Source organism: Thamnophis sirtalis, unplaced genomic scaffold (genome assembly GCF_051295495.1).
Source record: "Thamnophis sirtalis isolate CommonGarterSnake01/CBP01778 unplaced genomic scaffold, rThaSir2_p1.2 scaffold_12, whole genome shotgun sequence".
Lineage (NCBI taxonomy): Eukaryota > Metazoa > Chordata > Lepidosauria > Squamata > Natricidae > Thamnophis > Thamnophis sirtalis.
In genome coordinates, this window is record NW_028261392.1 from 49,606,221 (window position 1) to 49,625,065 (window position 18,845).

At 38.3% G+C, this 18,845-nt stretch overlaps 1 protein-coding gene across 7 annotated transcripts in view; it reads right to left on the minus strand.

Annotated features, from left to right (window-relative positions):
* SH3KBP1 (SH3 domain containing kinase binding protein 1) overlaps positions 1–18,845 on the minus strand; it is a 202,541-nt gene that overhangs the window by 131,578 nt on the left and 52,118 nt on the right. For 5 of the 7 annotated variants that reach the window (XM_087726410.1, XM_087726411.1, XM_087726409.1 and 2 more), the window contains exon 3: positions 8,386–8,509. The exons of the other annotated variants lie outside the window; for them this stretch is intronic. In XM_087726410.1, coding sequence (XP_087582536.1) covers positions 8,386–8,509 — 124 coding nt within the window. The remainder of the gene's footprint in view (positions 1–8,385; positions 8,510–18,845) is intronic. 7 annotated transcript variants of the gene reach the window in all.

Below are 18,845 nucleotides of genomic sequence, written 5' to 3' on the forward strand. Positions count from 1 at the left end.
ATCACACTTGGCCAATAAAGAATTATATTCTATTCTATTCTATTCTATTCTATTAGAAAACAAAATACAGCACATTGTATAGTGTTTAAATAGTCTTGATATACTGTCATATAATACCATCTAACATCTAACTCTAACATCATTGAAAGTGAAAAACGCTCTAATTCCAATAATCACATAATTATTTGTTGGTTCCATATAACATGCTTTTAAATCCAGGACCCTGGGTAGAAAACTCACATTGAGAAAATTACCACAATGAGGTGGCCAAAGTCAAGGAAGGCCTGTGTGTTCTGTATTCCATATTTTAGATTCAACTTCAGTTTGATACTTTAACCATATTGACTACCAAAAGTTAAATCACAAATATAAAATGCATGAACATAATGCATATGCTGTAGAGGGTTTTATATTTCACTGAAACCTATCTACAGCAGTCTTTCCTCATAGTCCTAAAGACGTTTTTATTTATTTCTCTTTTTTTTTAATCTTGGTGGACTACACTCATTTCAATCTGAGATACGGCACATCTTCTTGAAAAGTGACACACCTGCCTACAAACACCTTTTTCTTTATATCTTGATTTCTTCATATGCTTCCAGCCAGGTTCCTCTTCCCAGTATAATTGCATACAGTATCTGATCACTTTAGAATTTCAGTTATGAATTTCCTGGTCTAATTCCAAAGACAGGCTTGGGGGGGGGGGGGAGTCTGCCAGGCACAGGCCAGAGCTAACTATTGGGTGTGGGTCGGGAGTGCTGGGAAGGGTTGGGATTCTGGGGGAGACATTAAGCCATTCCATTGGGGGTTCACCATCTCTACTGTTTGTGGGAGAGGCAGATATGATGGGGGCCGAGGGCCAAATTATGTTCGGGGGATGCGGGTCCGCTGTTTAAGAGCGATCGCGTGTTCTGACCCTCATCACCCTTCTCACACCCCTGGGTGCTCGGGATTACAGGACCCTGGTCTCCGGCTGGTGTTGCTTAACGCCAGGTCTGTGGTACATAAGGCTCCCCTCATTTACGACCTCATACAAGAGGGTAGAGCGGACCTGGCGTGCATTATGGAGACCTGGTTGGGCCATGAGGGGGGTGTTCCCCTTAGTGAATTATGCCCACCAGGCTTCCGGGCGCCCAGGGCAGGGGTGAGAGAGCCCAGGGCAGGGGGGGGGGTGGCAGTGGTTATTAGGGAAAGTCTCAGACCTCAGGAGGTCACTGTGCCTCAGATAGGTGGGTGTGAGTCCCTTTTTGTGAAATGGGGCCTTGGAGTTCAGGTGGGCCTTTTTGTTACGTACTTGTTACTTGTTACCCTGCCGGAGCTGCTGAATATGTTAGCTGGATTGACGGTTGAATTCCCCAGGCTTATGATCCTGGGGGATTTCAATCTGCCTTCCATTGGCGAAACATCCAAGTCAGCTCAGGAGTTCATGGCTTCCATGACGGCTAGGGACCTAACTCAGTTAATTCAAGACCCCACCCATAATGGGGGACACACGCTCGACCTGTTTTTTGTCTCTGGGCAGTGGATGAATGATCTAGATTTAGGGGATATTTCTATCCAACCCTTGTCATGGTCGGATCATTTCCTCATCAGGCTTGACTTTCATACTGCTACCCCTCACCGCAGGGAGGCGGAACCAACTAGATGGTCCCGCCCCAGGCGCCTGATGGACCCTGAAAAGTTCCTGATGGAGCTTGGGACTTTTCCTGAATCCCTTGCTCACAACTCAACCGAAGCCCTAGTGGAAGCTTGGGATAGGGGGCTTTGGATCGTGTTGTGCCTTTGCGGGCCTCTGACCTGGTGTCAATCCCCGGTAGCTCCCTGGTTTACCGAGGAGCGCCAGGAGATTAAATGCCGGAAAAGACTCCTAGAGAACGGTTGGAGGGCCAGCCGCTCCGAATCTGATCGAACACTAGTAAGAATTCATATTAAATCCTACTTAGTGGTGATAAAAATGGCAAAACAGCAACATTTTTCCGCTCTTATCGCATCAGCAGATAACTGCCCAGCCACCCTGTTTAGGGTGACCTGCTCCTTACTTAACCAAGGAGCTGGGAAAGACCCCTTGCAGGGTAGGGCTGAAGAATTTGTTCAGTATCGGCAGGATAAAATCGTTCAGATCCGGACAGGCTTGGACTCTGACTGGGTAGATTCAGGCGAGTCGACGGGGATGAATCTTGTGGAGACCATCTGGGATGAGTTTGACCCTGTGACCCCCTAGGGCATGGACAGGATTATGGGAAGACTCAGTGCTGCCACTTGTGTGCTGGACCCATGTCCCTCTTGGTTAGTCTCGGCTTCCCGGGACGTGACACGAGGCTGGCTCCAGGCGATTACCAACGCTTCGTTGAGAGAGGGGTTCTTTCCCACTGCCTTGAAGGAGGTGGTGGTAAGGCCCCTCCTTAAGAAGCCTTCCCTGGACCCAGCTTCTTTAGCCAACTATCGTCCGGTCTCCAACCTTCGCTTTGTAGCGAAGGTTGTTGAGTGCGATAGCACATCAGCTTCCCCAGCCCCTGGATGAAGCTACCAGGATCCGTTTCAGTCAGGTTTTAGGCCTGGATACAGCATGGAGACGGCATTGGTCGTGTTGGTCGATGATCTCTGGCGGGCCCGGGACAGGGGCTGCTCCTCTGTACTGGTCCTATTAGACCTCTCAGCGGCTTTCGATACCATCGACCATAATATCATACTGCGATGACTCGGGGGGTTGGGAGTGAAACATGTGGCTCGGGAGTCTCTCTCCTTTTTCATAGAGAGATCCCATTTTATCAGGGTACCCTAATAAACTGCTTTTAAATGATCTACTAACTCAGTTGCTTATTGGGAAGGTAAACTGAGGCAGAACCTAGGGCCAGATTTGGCTTTCAATGTAGATGTAAAATCCATGTGTGATTTTTATAGAGATCATGATTAACCTTTTCAGAAATATGCTATTTATTATGCATTAGCTGCATCTTCTGGTAAATCCTAAAAGAAAAGATTAACAATTCAAATTAAGTAAAACCGAAACAATCCTAACTGTAAAGTAAACCAGAAAATATTCTGGGCCCACCTAAGCTTGTTTCAGCTTGACTGGTATCAACTGAAACAGTTTATAAGAATGGGGTGGGTTCTAGTAGCACTGTTTTTTTCCTGCACATGCTGCTTTTTATAGGATTGAAGTCCTGTGTTCTGTCCAGTTAATCTGTTTCTTCTTCCGGTAAATCCTGTTGAACATTCCTTTCACTGTCATTCTTGGGGAGGGGTGTTTGTTGGAGCCTTCTGTGTTCACTTCTTGTTGAGTTCCAAAACTTTGTAGCTTGTAATTTCAATGCCCTTTGATTGAAGATGCACTTTTTAAATTAAGAAACCTTCGTTTTGTACCTAAGAAATGGTGTACATTCGTACATTTATAAGATTTAATAAACTGAGTTCAGATTATGAAAAAAAAGAATGGGGTGGGTTCTAAATGATTCATATACACCTTTCACCTCAGTGACAAGATGGGTTATATAGCTATCCATTTTATAACAATTTCATAAAAGCTAAAATCAGCAAAATACAGTGCTATATTTACGCTAGCAGTTGCCAAGTTTACAGCAAAGAACTCTGCTCCAAACAGATTTTAGTGAAGAATGAGAACTAGGGCATTTGACCTTTCCCACTGGAGGATGACTAGTTTTATCTCCCTGAATTATTTTCATTATTTCTAATTTTATAAGAACCATCACCATCTTCCCTAAATTGGTGCTTTCCAGATAAGTTGGACATCACCCTTGAGATCAGCGTCAAAACTTTTTAAACTGCCATCGGTTAACTAACACCATTTTATAAATAATATTCAGAACTGAGCTATAGGTAATAATCTGTTTTCTGTATTTAAGATATTTTGTTAAAATATTTATTCTTTTTTTATTACATATTTTGTTATAATGTAAAATGAAATACTGTTAATTTTAACTATACTATGAATATTAGCCAATCCATTTATAGTACTTCTAAACATTCCTTCCTGCAGCTGCTGAATGCTAGGTCCCACATAGTTCTTAAAATTTATGCACTGTTTGTAGTAATCTAAAGTGGAATGGTTTGGGAGTTTAATTCCCACTAGAGCATCCGAACCCTTCAGACTAACATTTGGCTACCTGTGTTGGAGGAGTCCCGGTAAAAATGAAACAAGTCATAGATACAACTGAAAATAATATAAATATTTATTTATTGTGTAAACATATTTTGTCTACCCACCCACCCCAAGACAGGTGTGCGTAAGTCATGCAAAATGTTGTAAATGTGGACAGGTTGTAATGTAATACCCGTATCTTTACTGAGAGCTTAAGAGAAGGTAGACTGTTTATACCATCCTGAAAGCTTTCTGTAAAATCTAAAATGACTACATTAGGATAAATTATTTTTCATTCAGTAAAGTGCTAATTTAAATTGACTATGAGCTGCATTATATGTTCATTGCCTCTGTCACATAGAACATCTCCCCCCCCTTGTTTCCCCAACTTAATTCCACACTGCTTTTTCTTTGTTTTGTGAACCTCCTTAAGGCAATTCTCTGTTTGGGGTTAGCATATACCACAGAGCTGGAAAATAGGTCACAAGATTTTAAAAAATTGACAGTGTAAATAAATCTGTATTATAAGACTCAAGAAAACAACCTACCTAACCTATACAATAAAGACAGCAGAAGGAAAAATAATAATTTGCAGTCACCATACATATTACATGTTTTAGGAAAGCAAATAAATATGATTTTCCTCTTTTATTTAGCTTCCTTTTTCATTTCATTTGGAAAACTGTACTGCAACATTCAAAAACATCTTACACAAAAGCAGGACTGCAGTAGACATTAAAAATTAAATGGCTAGTAAAAGTTCATGGATATAAAATCACTATCAAGAATGCTTAGGTCTTAAAATTGCTACTGTTATAACAGCACATGCTTTCTTTTCATTTCAGGACCTTAAGAACCCAGACGCCCAATCCCCAATTTCATACTTGGCCTTCCCATTTGCTTCCATAAATCCAATTCAAAAAGGAGTGCCAAGTCTTTTAGAACACTAAAATAATCTTGTAAAACTATCACTGCAAAATTGCACCAGTAGTTTTGGTTCTCACGGTTTATATTCTGGAACTTGCACATCAATTATTATATTTTATTTGGATCCTAGTGCCCTAATATTTTTCTATCTTTATCTTTAATTAGGGGCTCTACTGCCCTAATATTCCTCTATCTCTATTTTTCTTTTGTTAAGATATACTGTATATAATCCCTTAAGAGGATCCCATCCAAGGATGACTTTATTCAAAGATTCCCAGTTTGTTCGTTATTCCTATATGCATTTTTTTCATTTCACTACATACAGAATTTTCAGAACAAAAATAAGAAAGAACTGACAACTGTTAAAACCACAATAGCCAGAAGTGTGTATGTATGTATATATATACTATATATATATAGTTTTAAAACCAAAGCTATTGCAAAGGCACATGCTAGAAATTATAAGCCTTTTAAAAACTGAATGCTAAGAAGATTTTAAAAAATTCAAATCCTTCTACAATTTTTATGTATAGGTGTTTAACATAACACTAAATTTATATATATAATTTAACAGATTTGATACAATGTATACATGTTTGTTTCTTATAACACCTACCTCTTTATGGTCTTAATGTTGGATTAAGATGTTGCAAGCTTTGTATGATTAATATTAAAAAGAGTCAGCATTCTGTGATTTGGGAAGAATGTACTCAAAAAACCGAATTGTCTAAAATCTTTTGTTCTGTCAAAACTGAATTAATTACAACTAGTTCTAGCAAAACAATTTATCAAATACAGACTAAGTTAGTAAAAGGTGCACCAAATTGGTATTCTAATTCCTAGGCCCACAGAAGACAATGCTGGACCTCAGAAAGCAGATCTAAGTTTATATGAATAAAATATTTTTAAAAATTCTTATTGGAGAAATATATACCAATCATTTAACATCAATTAGTTCTGTTTTAAGAATTTATAGGTAGGAAGGATAATTCCAGATTAAACTGCTGCAATGCACCCACAATACAGGTATTGTAAATGCAACAGGCCCTTTGAAGCAATATGATTTCTAATTTTTGAAAACAAAACTCACACAAAGAAAATAACTTAATCTGAGACTTCAGGTCCACATATTTCCTGGAGAAACTTTGTGTGTGGCCTCTAAATAATTTCCAATTGTAATTTGTAATGTGCCAGAAAGGAAAACTTTCATGACTGATGATTAATTGTATCTATTGTATTTAAACATTTAACTAGAAATATTGATGTGGGTAAAATGGTTAAATGTAAAAACAAATGGAATATATATATATATTTTTACCTGATCTCATACACAACTTTGAATGCAACTATAAAACACTTTAAAAAAATGTGGCCCTCAGCTTGAAGGCTGTTGGGCATTTAAATATAAAGGATATTGTGAAATTCAAACCACTAGCTCATGTCCTATCACATTCTCTAATGTCAGCATTCTCCACAAATTCCTATTTGTTTCTTCCTTTTTAAACCCTGCTAGAGCCAGTACATTACTTATAAAAACATTTGCTGGATTCTTATAAAAACATTATTGTGTGTCACAAACAACATCTAGCATTATAGAAAACAGTTACACCAGATGTTTACTGAATATATTTGTCTCATTTCATTAAAGCTCTCTTCAAAATACAACTTGTTTGGACATCTTTTGAACTCCTATTTTCCATGCCCTGTATAGTTTGTGGCTATGTTCTGTTGGAAGAAAAATCTGATCTGGTTCCAAACCAGGATAGAGACACTAGAAATAAAATAGAGGTTGCCCACAAGGAAAGAAGGTCTGTTTATTTAGTTGCCAGAAATTTTATCGACAGAAACATGTTTCTGTAGTGGCTGACAAATTAGCCTGGTGAGTATAAGGATTTTTATAGAGTTTACAGTATTTTGTAATTTTTAGGTTTGCTTTGTGTGCTTTTGTTATTTGATTGGTTTTACTTGTGTTGCAAAGGCTCATGATGGGTCTTATTTATCACCTTCCCTTCGTCTTAATCCTGTCGGGCATGTGTAATTGATTTTATCCTGTTATCTTTGGTCTGTTTATTGCCTTTAGCATGCCTTTATTAATGGATGGGCAGGCTTGAATAATTGTTTCTCAATGACTGGGGTTACTCAAGTTCACAATTGCAACATTGTTTCTCCTTTACAGCTTGAGCTCCGTCTGGCTGTTTGCCTGCAACTACTTTCTATAAGGGGAAGAAGAAAAAAATGGAGATAGTGTTCTTTCACTTTTAACTTCTGTATTTAGCTTCTGTATTTCTTTTCCTGGCTTTGAGTTTTATTCTTGCAACTATTTGGGGGCATTAGTCAAAAGGATTGGGGTGGGGTGCATTCTCACCACAGTTCTACCACATAAAACTGAAATAACTTTATTATCACTTCCATACTGTTACTATTAACTTCTCAAGAACCCACCCAGGTATGCTTAAAACTATACATTTTTATATACAGTATATATGTATACGTATACAAACACATTTATACTTGGAGATAAATTAATGGAAAGTTGAAAAACATCTGATTTGCTTGTTAAATACATATATCCTTATCCACTGCTCCTGCTCTCAATATTTTATATATACACACTGAAGGGTGTTTGTGCTTATATATATGTTTGCATTATATAATGGTGTATGTGTATGGCACTCCCTTTCAAATTCTGTGATTAGGTGCTGATAAAAGAAAAATCATCCATTGTCTGCTACACTGATTCCTTACTGTAAGCACTAAAGGCATTGCAAAAAAAAAAATTAGATCCCACAATCGTGCAGGGTAAGCACTAAGAAAAACAGTAACACAGGAAATTGGTAGAAAGTTGAGCACCATTTGACAATGGAAACCGTGAAAAGTTTTACTTTTAATATAGTGTTACAGAATAGGTAGCAAAGAGTAGAAATAATAATCTATAATCATCATAAATGTATGCTAATATACATTAAAAGCAAAGTGTTTGATCTATGAACTATGGAATAATCAATTGTAAATGCCATTTATTTCTGTCAATTTCAGCTTTATTTCATGACAAATTGGAATTCTTTAGGAAAAAATAGAAGGGTGCCAATTCCTATAGTTGCAATTGTATTCAGCATTCTCTGTTAGCAAACAATAGCAATCAGTTTGGGTACATTTAAATCAGTATTTTGGTCAATAGCAGTTTTATCCCAAGCATTCTCATCCTACTCAATATATGATAGAATCTCTAATCTAGGACCATACGATGTCTCTATCATAGCAACAATGAGGGACAAGAAATGAATTGAGATGTCTAGGAGACACTTAAAATGTCAGGTATAATTTGTCTTTATTAAAGTTCTACAATTAAAATGTATTACCTTTTTTGGAGGTTCTAATAATTGTCTCAGACAATAGTAAAGAACTTCCATTAGAAACTTCATGCATAGACAGTTCTGATGCTTTGCTGGCAAAACTTTCTTTCTTCACATCTTTTTTTATTTCCTGTGTAAGAAATAAAAACAAATGGGGGGAGTGCCTTTTAAAATTCACATCCATGAACAGAGATGAATCATGTGATAAACATTGGAGTCTCCAAATGTGGTAAATGACTAAGAAACTCTAGTACTTGATGGTACATAAAGCCAAATAAAATAAATCAAACCATTTTGAAACAAATAATAAAAGACGATCCACATTACATATTTTTAAATAAAGTCCTTTTGAGTCAAATCTAAGACCTATGACCTAATAAACACATTCATCATTTTCTTGTTAATAATACAATAGTACCTCAGCACTCATTGTTAATTGGTTCCAGGAGGCACAATGAGTACCAAAAATGATGAGTACCAAACCAATTTTCCCATAAGGAATAATGTAGTCACAAAGCAGCCATCAGCAACAAGTTGTAGCTTGTGTACTAAATATCAAATGAACAATGAGTACCAGAACAAAATTTTCATGTCAAAATGTGTTGAGTACCAAATTCAATGAGTTTCAAAGCACCAAGGTACCACTGTACAGAGGTGATTTATTATTGCCTTCTTCTTAGATGTACTTTCCCTCTCTCCCCAATTTCTCAATTTAGCCAACAGCCCTAGGATTCTTTGCTGCTCTTCTATCAATTATTAACAACAAGAATATATTGTATATGCTGGTTTCCATAATGAACTTGTAAGTAGAATTATTATGTGAAAATGCAAAACTGCAGCCTTTAAAGAAACAAGTTCCATGCCTTGCTATAGTACAAGGAAGAGTTTTTGTCCAGAACAAAAAAAATAAAACCCCAAACTATTATTTCTTGTGTTTCTAGCAAATTCTAGGGCCATGAAAGTTATATCACTAAGTAAACAGGAACAAACATTTTAGCTTTTTCCCCTTGCGTGGTGGGTGGAGAGAATGAAAAAATATACAAAACACATATAATCCCAGAGATCCAATTTATTCTAATGCTTAAATAATCAAAACCAGAAAACAATATTGAAAACTGCTATCTTTAAATGCTGTGATCTTAAAGAGCCTTGGGGGTGACATAAATGAACTTGGTAGACCACAAGCAGTCTGTGGGTTATTCAACATAAACACAATGCCTTGTTCCACACAATTATATTAAAGAATCAGCATGTGACATTAACAAGAAAAGTAACTCTGACTACAGGTTATAATGCAAACTACCATCAAGGAGCCACAGAAGAAGCTGTCTGGCAGTGAGTATGACATTTCTTGTAGCCTGATCATTGGCATATAGAAAGCACAAGCTTTGAAGAGATCTTGGTGACCAGAGATATATGGAATGGGAAGAACTTGAAATATACTACCGTGTTTCCCCGAAAATAAGACCATCTTATATTTTTTGCCACCAAAAAAGGCACCAGGTCTTATTTTTGGGGGGGTGCCATCCACTGACTCACCTCACTTCCGTGCACTGCCCCTGACCTCTTTTTCACTGTCAGAGGCCTTCAGGAACTTCTGCAGCCAACAAGGCTTTCCTGAAGGCCTCTGCAGCTGATAACAGAGCTCTGGATTGATCCAGAGCTCTGTTGTCAACTGCAGAGGCCTTCAGGAAAGCCTTGCCGGCCTTGTGAGCTGCAGAAGAAATGGGCCAGCAAAGAAGGTGTTGGGGTATGTGAGGCCTGGCTGTAACTATCTGAAGGTATGTAGTAGGGCAGCTCCATCCCCCCATCCCCAACCTAGCTTAATTTTTACCTGTGCACCCTGGAATGGGCAGGGTGTCAGGGTTGCTTCCCTCAGTAATTCCCTGCAGAATTAAGAGTACTTTTACTGGTCATGAGTAGATAGTAGCTAGGCAAAGCAAGATCCGAGGCAAAAGCGCGCGTAATCATAGATATCAATATGTGACCCAACCCCCTCCCCTTAGTAACCCCATCCCATAGTCCAATCCGTACACCCCACAGGTGTCATGTGGGAGACATCTTCAAAAATGATCATCAGGTTGGTATGCCGGACAATTGGCCTTGGCGGCAACTGCTCTATCTGCAGCATGCACAGTAGATGGTGAGAACAACTCCCTTTTTACAGCCACTCCTGCACTGAACAATTCCCCCACCCAAATACCATGCCCCCCTCCCCGTTTCAATGGCAGCCAAAAGCAAGCAGCAAAACAGAGGCTGACACAGGGTCTAAATTAGGGCTTATTTTGGAGATAGGGCGTATATTAGGCATATATGTAAAAATCAAGCTAGGACTTACTTTCGGAGAGGTCATATTTTGGGGAAAACACGGTAAGCAAACGTGCTATGTTTTCAGTTTCTTTCTATGGACTGTGCTCCTTAGCTACAGCAATAGTCATTCATGGAGTTTTAGAAAGCAAGTGCTGTTAAAAAGAGTCTGACACTGAACTTTAGGGTTTTTTAAAATTTATTTATTCTGGGCAGTTTTCATTTCTTCCGGCAACCAGAATGATCTTCCTCTCTCATTTATATATACTGAGTCAAATAATCTTCATAACAATTAACTATTAATTGAAATCCACACATTTTAAAGTTGCCAAAATTAAGAAACACTTAGATAATATGGAGTTATAGTTTGTTTATTTAACTATTTGGCCTTTCCAGTTATTCTTTCAATATCTTTCATATGACAAGAGATAATTTCTACAACTTTTTAAATAAAAATTGTCAAGAATCTATTGTATTCACTACAAAGAGCTATTTAAAAAAGGCACAAAAGGAATTTATATAACAATAAATTATCTGAAGATATTTTAATGAGTCCCACCAGCTCAAGGTTGATTCAGTGGTTGATTCAAGAGAGCCAAGGTGGCGCAGTGGTTAAATGCAGCACTGCAGGCTACTTCACCTGACTGCAGTTCTGCAGTTCGGCTGTTCAAATCTCACTGGCTCAGGGTTGACTCAGCCTTACATCCTTCCGAGGTGAGTAAAATGAGAACCCGGATTGTTGTTGGGGGCAATATGCTGATTCTGTAAACCGCTTAGAGAGGGCTGAAAGCCCTATGAAGCGGTATATAAGTCTAACTGCTATTGCTATTGCTATTGATTCAACCTTCCTAGGTTGATAAAATGAGGACCCAGATTGTTGGCGGCACGATGCTTATTCTATAAACCACTTAGAGAGGTCTGCAAAGCACTATGAAATGGTATATAAGGCTAAATGCCATTGCTATAGTTGTTCAAGCATATCATTGTGTGCGTGTGTGTATACACATACATACATACATACATACATACATACATACATACATACATACATACATACATTACCATTAAAATCAATCCAAACAGCTTTAGAACATAACACACAAATACAGAAATAATATGGACATTAATAAGTAAATCTTGAGATTTAATAGGCTTGCTACAAATTGTATTAAGGTAACTCCACAATCATCAGTAGTAACAAATTAATCTGGGTATAATTGGGTGTGATATGCATCATTCTAAGTTTGTTAGATGAAATAAATGTAAGTGAAAGACAGTGTTATATGCAAACTGAACATTTCCTCTTTGCGTTTATTTCTGTACCCAAAAGAAACATGTATCCTGTGGTTGTCAGCTAGAATGAGAAACTCTGAATTTGAAAAACTGAAATTATGAAAATTAGAAACACTACCCTATAAAACTAGTCTGTCCAATATGTAGCCCACCAAGCAGTCTTGACCTGCTAGCTGTTTTGAACACTCAATACTGTACAACCATTGTGCCACCACTATAATAGATGCATGGATAACCTTGAGGAAAGGGAAGAGGAGATTTCCCCTAGGAAACTATCAGACAAGAGAAAAAGGAGTCATAATTGTTTAATGACCAAAACAAGTAACCACCATAATATGGCAGGTGGGAAATTTGTATTTTCTGACTTGAAAGGTTTTGTTAAGGGCCTCACCATAAAGCAGAGTTAGCTCATAGAGTCATGTTTCCTGTCAGGTTACTCACAAAGGCTGATAGCCACCAAGAAGGTTCAACCAGTGCTACTATGCTGAAAGACACACTGCCACTTCCAACAATTCTAAGTCTTACTAACACTGCCAGCTCACTTTCTTTATACTGTGCTGCTAGCTGCCAACAGATGACTGGTACACCCGCTATTATTTTACGACTCAGGAATATTTTTAATATATAAACATAGCATCTCTTCCCAATATACCACACTTCTGGTAATATTCACTGGTGTTGTAGACCATCTTACAGGTTGTGCACCTGTATAATAACATGTGGTTCTTGCTCCCTTACAGGTGATTCCACATTTACATGTTCCCTTCCACCATCATGTGCATGAACTAGATGTGTTCCATCTACAGGTTCCGTACCTGTTGTGATATCATCTGTATCATGCTTAGGATGAGTATCGTGTACATCATGTGCATGATATGTAGGATGTGTAGGCAGAGGCATTACTTTCGTAGGTGATTCTCTATTCTTTTGATAAAGACTTTGATTCATCCTTTCATAACAAACAAAAAAAACAATTTATCAGTGCAATGAGTTACTACCATATGAGTAATCAAGTGTCCAATAGTATATGGACCTCCCATGGCATGCGAAGATACACATGCATAAGCATGCAAGCCACAGAATAAAAATCATCCCTAGGTTAACTATAACCCTGGCCCTACAGCCTCTAGTCCTTCCACTTCAATGCAAGCAAAAACATGCTCAGTGGGCACTTGAACATAGATGATTTTTCCCGCCTTTCTTCAGGAGGCGTGTATTGTATACAAACATAAGCAGGCAATACTGTTTTCAAGTCTATCACCAGTTGTTTCTAATGAGTCCACTTATTGGGCATGTATGGACTCCCCAAAATAGTGATAATGTGTGAGAGAATATAGTTATTAGGTTCTATGATGATTTCCAGGCACTGGTATTTCCACAAAACATGTTGTCATTCTATCAGAGACTGTAGTCTCTCCTTTTTACACACACACACACACACAAATGAGCCATTCAAAGTTCTTTGCATTAAATCCAAAAAGACATTTCCCTCTAGTTCAAGCACTATTGGTGTAAGACGTCCAGGCTTTAGAGGTCCAGCCACATTTCTCTTTTGCCTCATTTGTAGCAGTCTTATATGGGGAGGCATTTTAACATATCCACTTGCATATCTCCCCTTCCACACATAAGGCAAACCTGTTAGGCCTAGACCTCCAAATAGAAACATACACTTCGACGGAACTTTGATCCCAGCATAAGGGAAAAATAAGGCTTCCTCAATGAAGGGGTATAATTTCCATACCACTCCATGCACTGTTCATATATGGTTTCCATCTTATAGTATAGCTCAGCATGTCTTGTAACAATGCCATAGGTTCGGTTGCACCTTGGCACACCTTCCTCAAAGGATGCAAATGGAATCATCATCGGTGGTTTCAATGAGTGATAACTGTGTCTGCACTTGTGAATATACATTATCAGGCTCAGAATGGAAGCAGAACTGCAGCCATGTAAGGGGAAAACTGAGTAATACTCATACAGGCTCCATCCCTACCTGATAAACATCCAACAAGGTAATCACTGTGAATTTCATTGTCTTAATGAACTAGACCTTCCCCCCTTGTTTAAGGTATATATGTGTAAAACAAAAAGGCTTACCCTTAAATTCCCAGGGTCTGTACTGGCTATACATTCATTGGACACAACATAGATATCAACCACTCTGCCAATTCTTTTCTGAACAAAAGCAAAAGCACGATAAGGAAATTTATTACCCCCAGCCAATAAGCAATTCCCAAACCCAATGTTCCCTAAGCTAAGCTAGTCTTCAAGAAGCTTGCTTCAATGGGTCTTCAAGAAGCTTGCTTCAATGGGTTAGATGCAATTGGTAACTCAGTTCATCTTTAAGATACAGCCACCGGTCCTCTCACTCTGGAATAATGGAACCTCTCGTTCGCACAGCTGACTCAGTTGTCAACAGTACTTGAAACGGATCTTCCCACACTGGCTGCAACTTCATCTCTGCCAGAGATGTAATCAGGACCCAGTCATCACTTCCATAACCACCACTGGGCTTTCATGAAGCCAGTATCATCTGAGGGTAGCAGAGATACTTGATCCTGAAGCGGTGCCACATCAATGTTTCAGATAGATATATGTGATGGGGGCAGAGGTTACTAGCACATGCCTCCCTGTTGAGCAGAACTTCAAATTTCTGCTTTTTTGCAATCAAGTAATTGAAGATGAGGAAACGTTAATGTCTTGCTTCACTGTACATCTGGACAGTGAACTGTTTGTCCCCACCACTGTGTCAGAGGCCATCAAGATTTAGCAGGACCAGTCCCAGGCTAGACTACATTCTTTCCATACATTAGCTTTCACTCAGGATTCAATTACTAGATTTCAGTTTGTAGGCAGCAAATTCAAGAGGTCATCTCAAGAAACAGCAAACCACCTCTCCTGAGATAGGATTTAAACATAGGACAACTAAGTATACAGTTCTTTTACAAAACATCTTATGTGCCACATATGGAGTCTCCCAGTGTTGTAACCCAACCTCATCTTATAATAAAACAACTTTATTTAAAAAGATGTAAAAGAGACAAAAGCAACCTTTCATCCATTCAAGGAATGGACCTGAAGTTTTGATTCCACTGAACAAAACTTGTTTCTACTTGGTTTATTGCCAATCAATTCTCAATTGTTCCATTATCTGCCATAAAACGTGTACCTTTATCACTATTAATGGCTTCAATCAACCTGTATCAGGGTATTGCCCACTCCAATATGATCCTAACAGTCATTTGAACATTCACTCTTGCACATCAGCCAAACATTCAGTCAAATGACCCACTGAATAAACAACTCATCAAAAATATTTCAAACTTTCCCGCTGCTGGCAATTCAGTGTAATCCATTTGGATTCCACTTGGAAAGGCCATACAGCCAATTCCCATCCCCCAGCAACCTGCTATTTCACATTAAATGTATTGACATGTATTTCAGTTTCACAAGATCAACCAAAACTTGCATTCCTCACTGACGTCTCTCATGTATTTCCTCATGGTTACTTTGTTCACTATCCACAATCCATTCCTTATAATCCATCTCTATAAACATGTCTAAGATCTGTATAAACATCTCCCACTTCCTGCTTCATTATTCAACAATATTAAAGCTTGTATTAAAGAAACATTTCACACATTTGTATCAACCAACCCACTTCCAATTGGCTCACATCAACCAATTCGATCAACCAGCTTCCTGGCTTCTAAAACCTTCTCAAATGTGTCCCTATTAACTACCACATATATCCATCCATTCTTTTGCCATCTTCAACTCAAGAAGATCCACTAAGAAATAATTTAATATCCATCCTAGTATCTCCCAATATTCAGAGCTATCCTCAAGACACCAGCCCAGCAACACCAACCTTATTCTACAAAAAATGGAAAACTTTCAGGGATGGTTTTCAATCAAAAATAATGATATCGTTGTCCTACAATTCCAAGCTTAAAACAAGAAATGTACCTAGTCTGTCATCTGCCAGCAGATCACACATATCATAACTTCAAGCAAAAATATGCATCCTAAACACAATTAATAACAATCACATTACATTATTGAAAAACAATTTATTCATTTTTAGATAAGTTTGGCTTCACTCCAATTATTGCCTAATAGCTTTAATGAACACTTCGAAATTCTATTCCATTCAAGCACTGAATCACTCATCTCCCCCAGAGATGTCCTCTTCCAACACCCTATTTTAATGTTTATCTATTTGGCCCCAGGAATCTAAATTCCAGTCAAGTCCCAGTGCATCACTCATTATCACAATACTACTCAGTACTTCCACCCTCTATCAAAGAGGAATAAAAGGGAATAAAAGGGACATAAAAGGAATGTCTTTCTCACATTCCTCAGGATCCTTAACAAATTGGGCTCCATATTATACCCGAGAGCCTAAATCACATTACCCTCTTGAATCATACTTCTGCATAACCCCCAGCCTGCTTAGCTGACATTCTCAGCTAAACCAGAGGAAAGCTCCAACCACACATCACCGTCAAACAGTCAAGAAAGATATTTAGGAATCTAGCCACCCAGGTACCATCCATATGTATCCCTTTGCATACATACATTACCAGGATCAGATGCATTGTTCTCAGGATACTGTACTCGTGCTTTTCCGTTGCCCAAGTCTCCTTACAATATAGAGTAGAAGCTATCTCTCCAGAGAGGAACTTCAACTCCCTTTAGAACACTTCAAATGGAGGTGTGGCCGGCTGCCAAAGGTATGTCAACCTTCCTCCCCAGAAGAGATGTCCTGGTCCCGGACGAGCCCCCAAATTGTGAGAAAAATATCCCAGATATAATTTCTTCATACTAAAAAAATGGCAAGGAGGCTATGGCAACAGAAAACAGCTATTTTATTACACCTGCAGGTGGATTCCCAAGCAAATGAGAATCAGAACAAGGTACATAGGTGCACCTTAAATACACAAAATGATGTACCTTATGCATCATAACATGGATACAGAAAATACACTTGCATGCAAAAAACACAAGTGCAAAGTACATGGAGATTCCTCAAAAGTTCTGAAATCATACGTGTCCAGAAGCCCCAAAGGACCTCGCTTTCCCAGAATTAAACAATAAGATCATTACCGGCTTCCTGCAAAACATGTCCTGTTACTCCCTGTTACAAAGGGAGGGATCAGCCTATTTTTGACCAGGTCACCATAACTTTCTGATTATGCTCCAACCTGTGATTTTCCAGAAAAGTTTACTTGCTGGTCAGGTATTCAAGATGGAGTTTATCAGGTTCATCTAATTTACTCAAATAATCCAGATTTTTTACCTTTTTCTCTCACAAAACAAACGGAAACTGTCAAGCTCTGGAAGTTCATAATACAAGATTGAACCTGAACAATGGGAAAAAATAATGGTGACAAGATAATTTTAATAACATTAAAATATTTTTTCACTTCTATAAAAGATTGCTTAAAGAGCTCATCTTTAATGTTATTTTTTGCACCAATATTTGATATTCCATTAAATAATAAAAATAAAAAAGACAGTTTTAGTCGGGTTCAATATGATTCATTTGTGTTAAAGAAAAATGACTCCTACTATATTAATAAGTCAACTAGTAAGTTAACAACAGTGGTGAGACTTGAATAACTTAATAACTGGTTCTCTGGCTGGGTAGGTGTGTCCAGTGGGCCATGTAACTGGGTGGGTGATGTCACTCATCACACCCATCCCCGCCTCCTGGACACTCACCTCAAAGACAGAGGTAGGATTCAGCCAGTTGGGGCTAATTCCACCACTGGCTGGCCCTGCCCTGCCCATTTTTCAGCCTTTTTGGCCGTTTTTTTGGCAATTTTCAGGCCATTTTTTGAGCCATTTTCGGTCATTTTCAGGCCATTTCAGGCTGTTTTTGGCTCAAAAAGTGGCCTGAAAACAGCCGAGGAAACAGGCTGAAAAACGAGCGGTGGTGGGGCCAGCCAGTGGAGGGATTTGCCAATTTGCTGAACTGCACAGAATCTTAACTACTGGTTTTTCCGAACCAGTGCAAACTGGCAGCAGTCCACCTCTGGTTAACAAGGAGAAATCTCCTAACAGAACAATTAATCAGTGAAACAACTTGCCTCCAGAAGTTGTAAATGTTCCAACATTGGAAGTTCTTGAGGTTTGTCTGAAATGATATAGAGTTTTCTGCCTAAGCAAGGGGTTGGACTAGAAGATCTCTAAAGCCTAGTCTAGTCTAGTCTAGTTAGCCCTATTCCTATTCCATTCCATTCTCCCTCAATTAAATACTCAGGAATCTGAAAAGATGGATATAGTCTTCTGAAATCCCATGTCTTAACATAAAGCCAACATCACAGTGGGTCAGTTTAGATGTTACCTTAAAAGAATCAAGCAAGGATACTAGTGTCTGTAATTTGATTGTTTACACATAGTTCTTCCTGTCAGAAAATTATTTAAACAATATTTGTTATTTAAACTCCAGTCTGTGGATTGTTCTATAAAACATCCATTCAGAATCAATTTTGATCACTTATGTGAACAGTAATCTACTTCTATACAATTTAGCATCCTACATATCTAAGCCAAAATTAATTAAAATGAAATTAATAAATGAATTATTTAGATCACTAACCAGCTTTAAAAATAAGATAACTTGACATGACATTGATATGACATAACAACGCATATAACCAACATGTATAATTTTCCTGATATCAGATAAACCATTTAAATATCAAGACTGTTAGACTAAGATTTCCAGGATTTCCATACAGTTTAATTAGTGTGTATGTGTGCAGAACTATTACTGTTGCTAAATGTTTAGCAATTGAATTAAACTGTTCCTAGTGAGCTTCTACTGAGAAGAATAGAGCAACTCATGTCATATATTT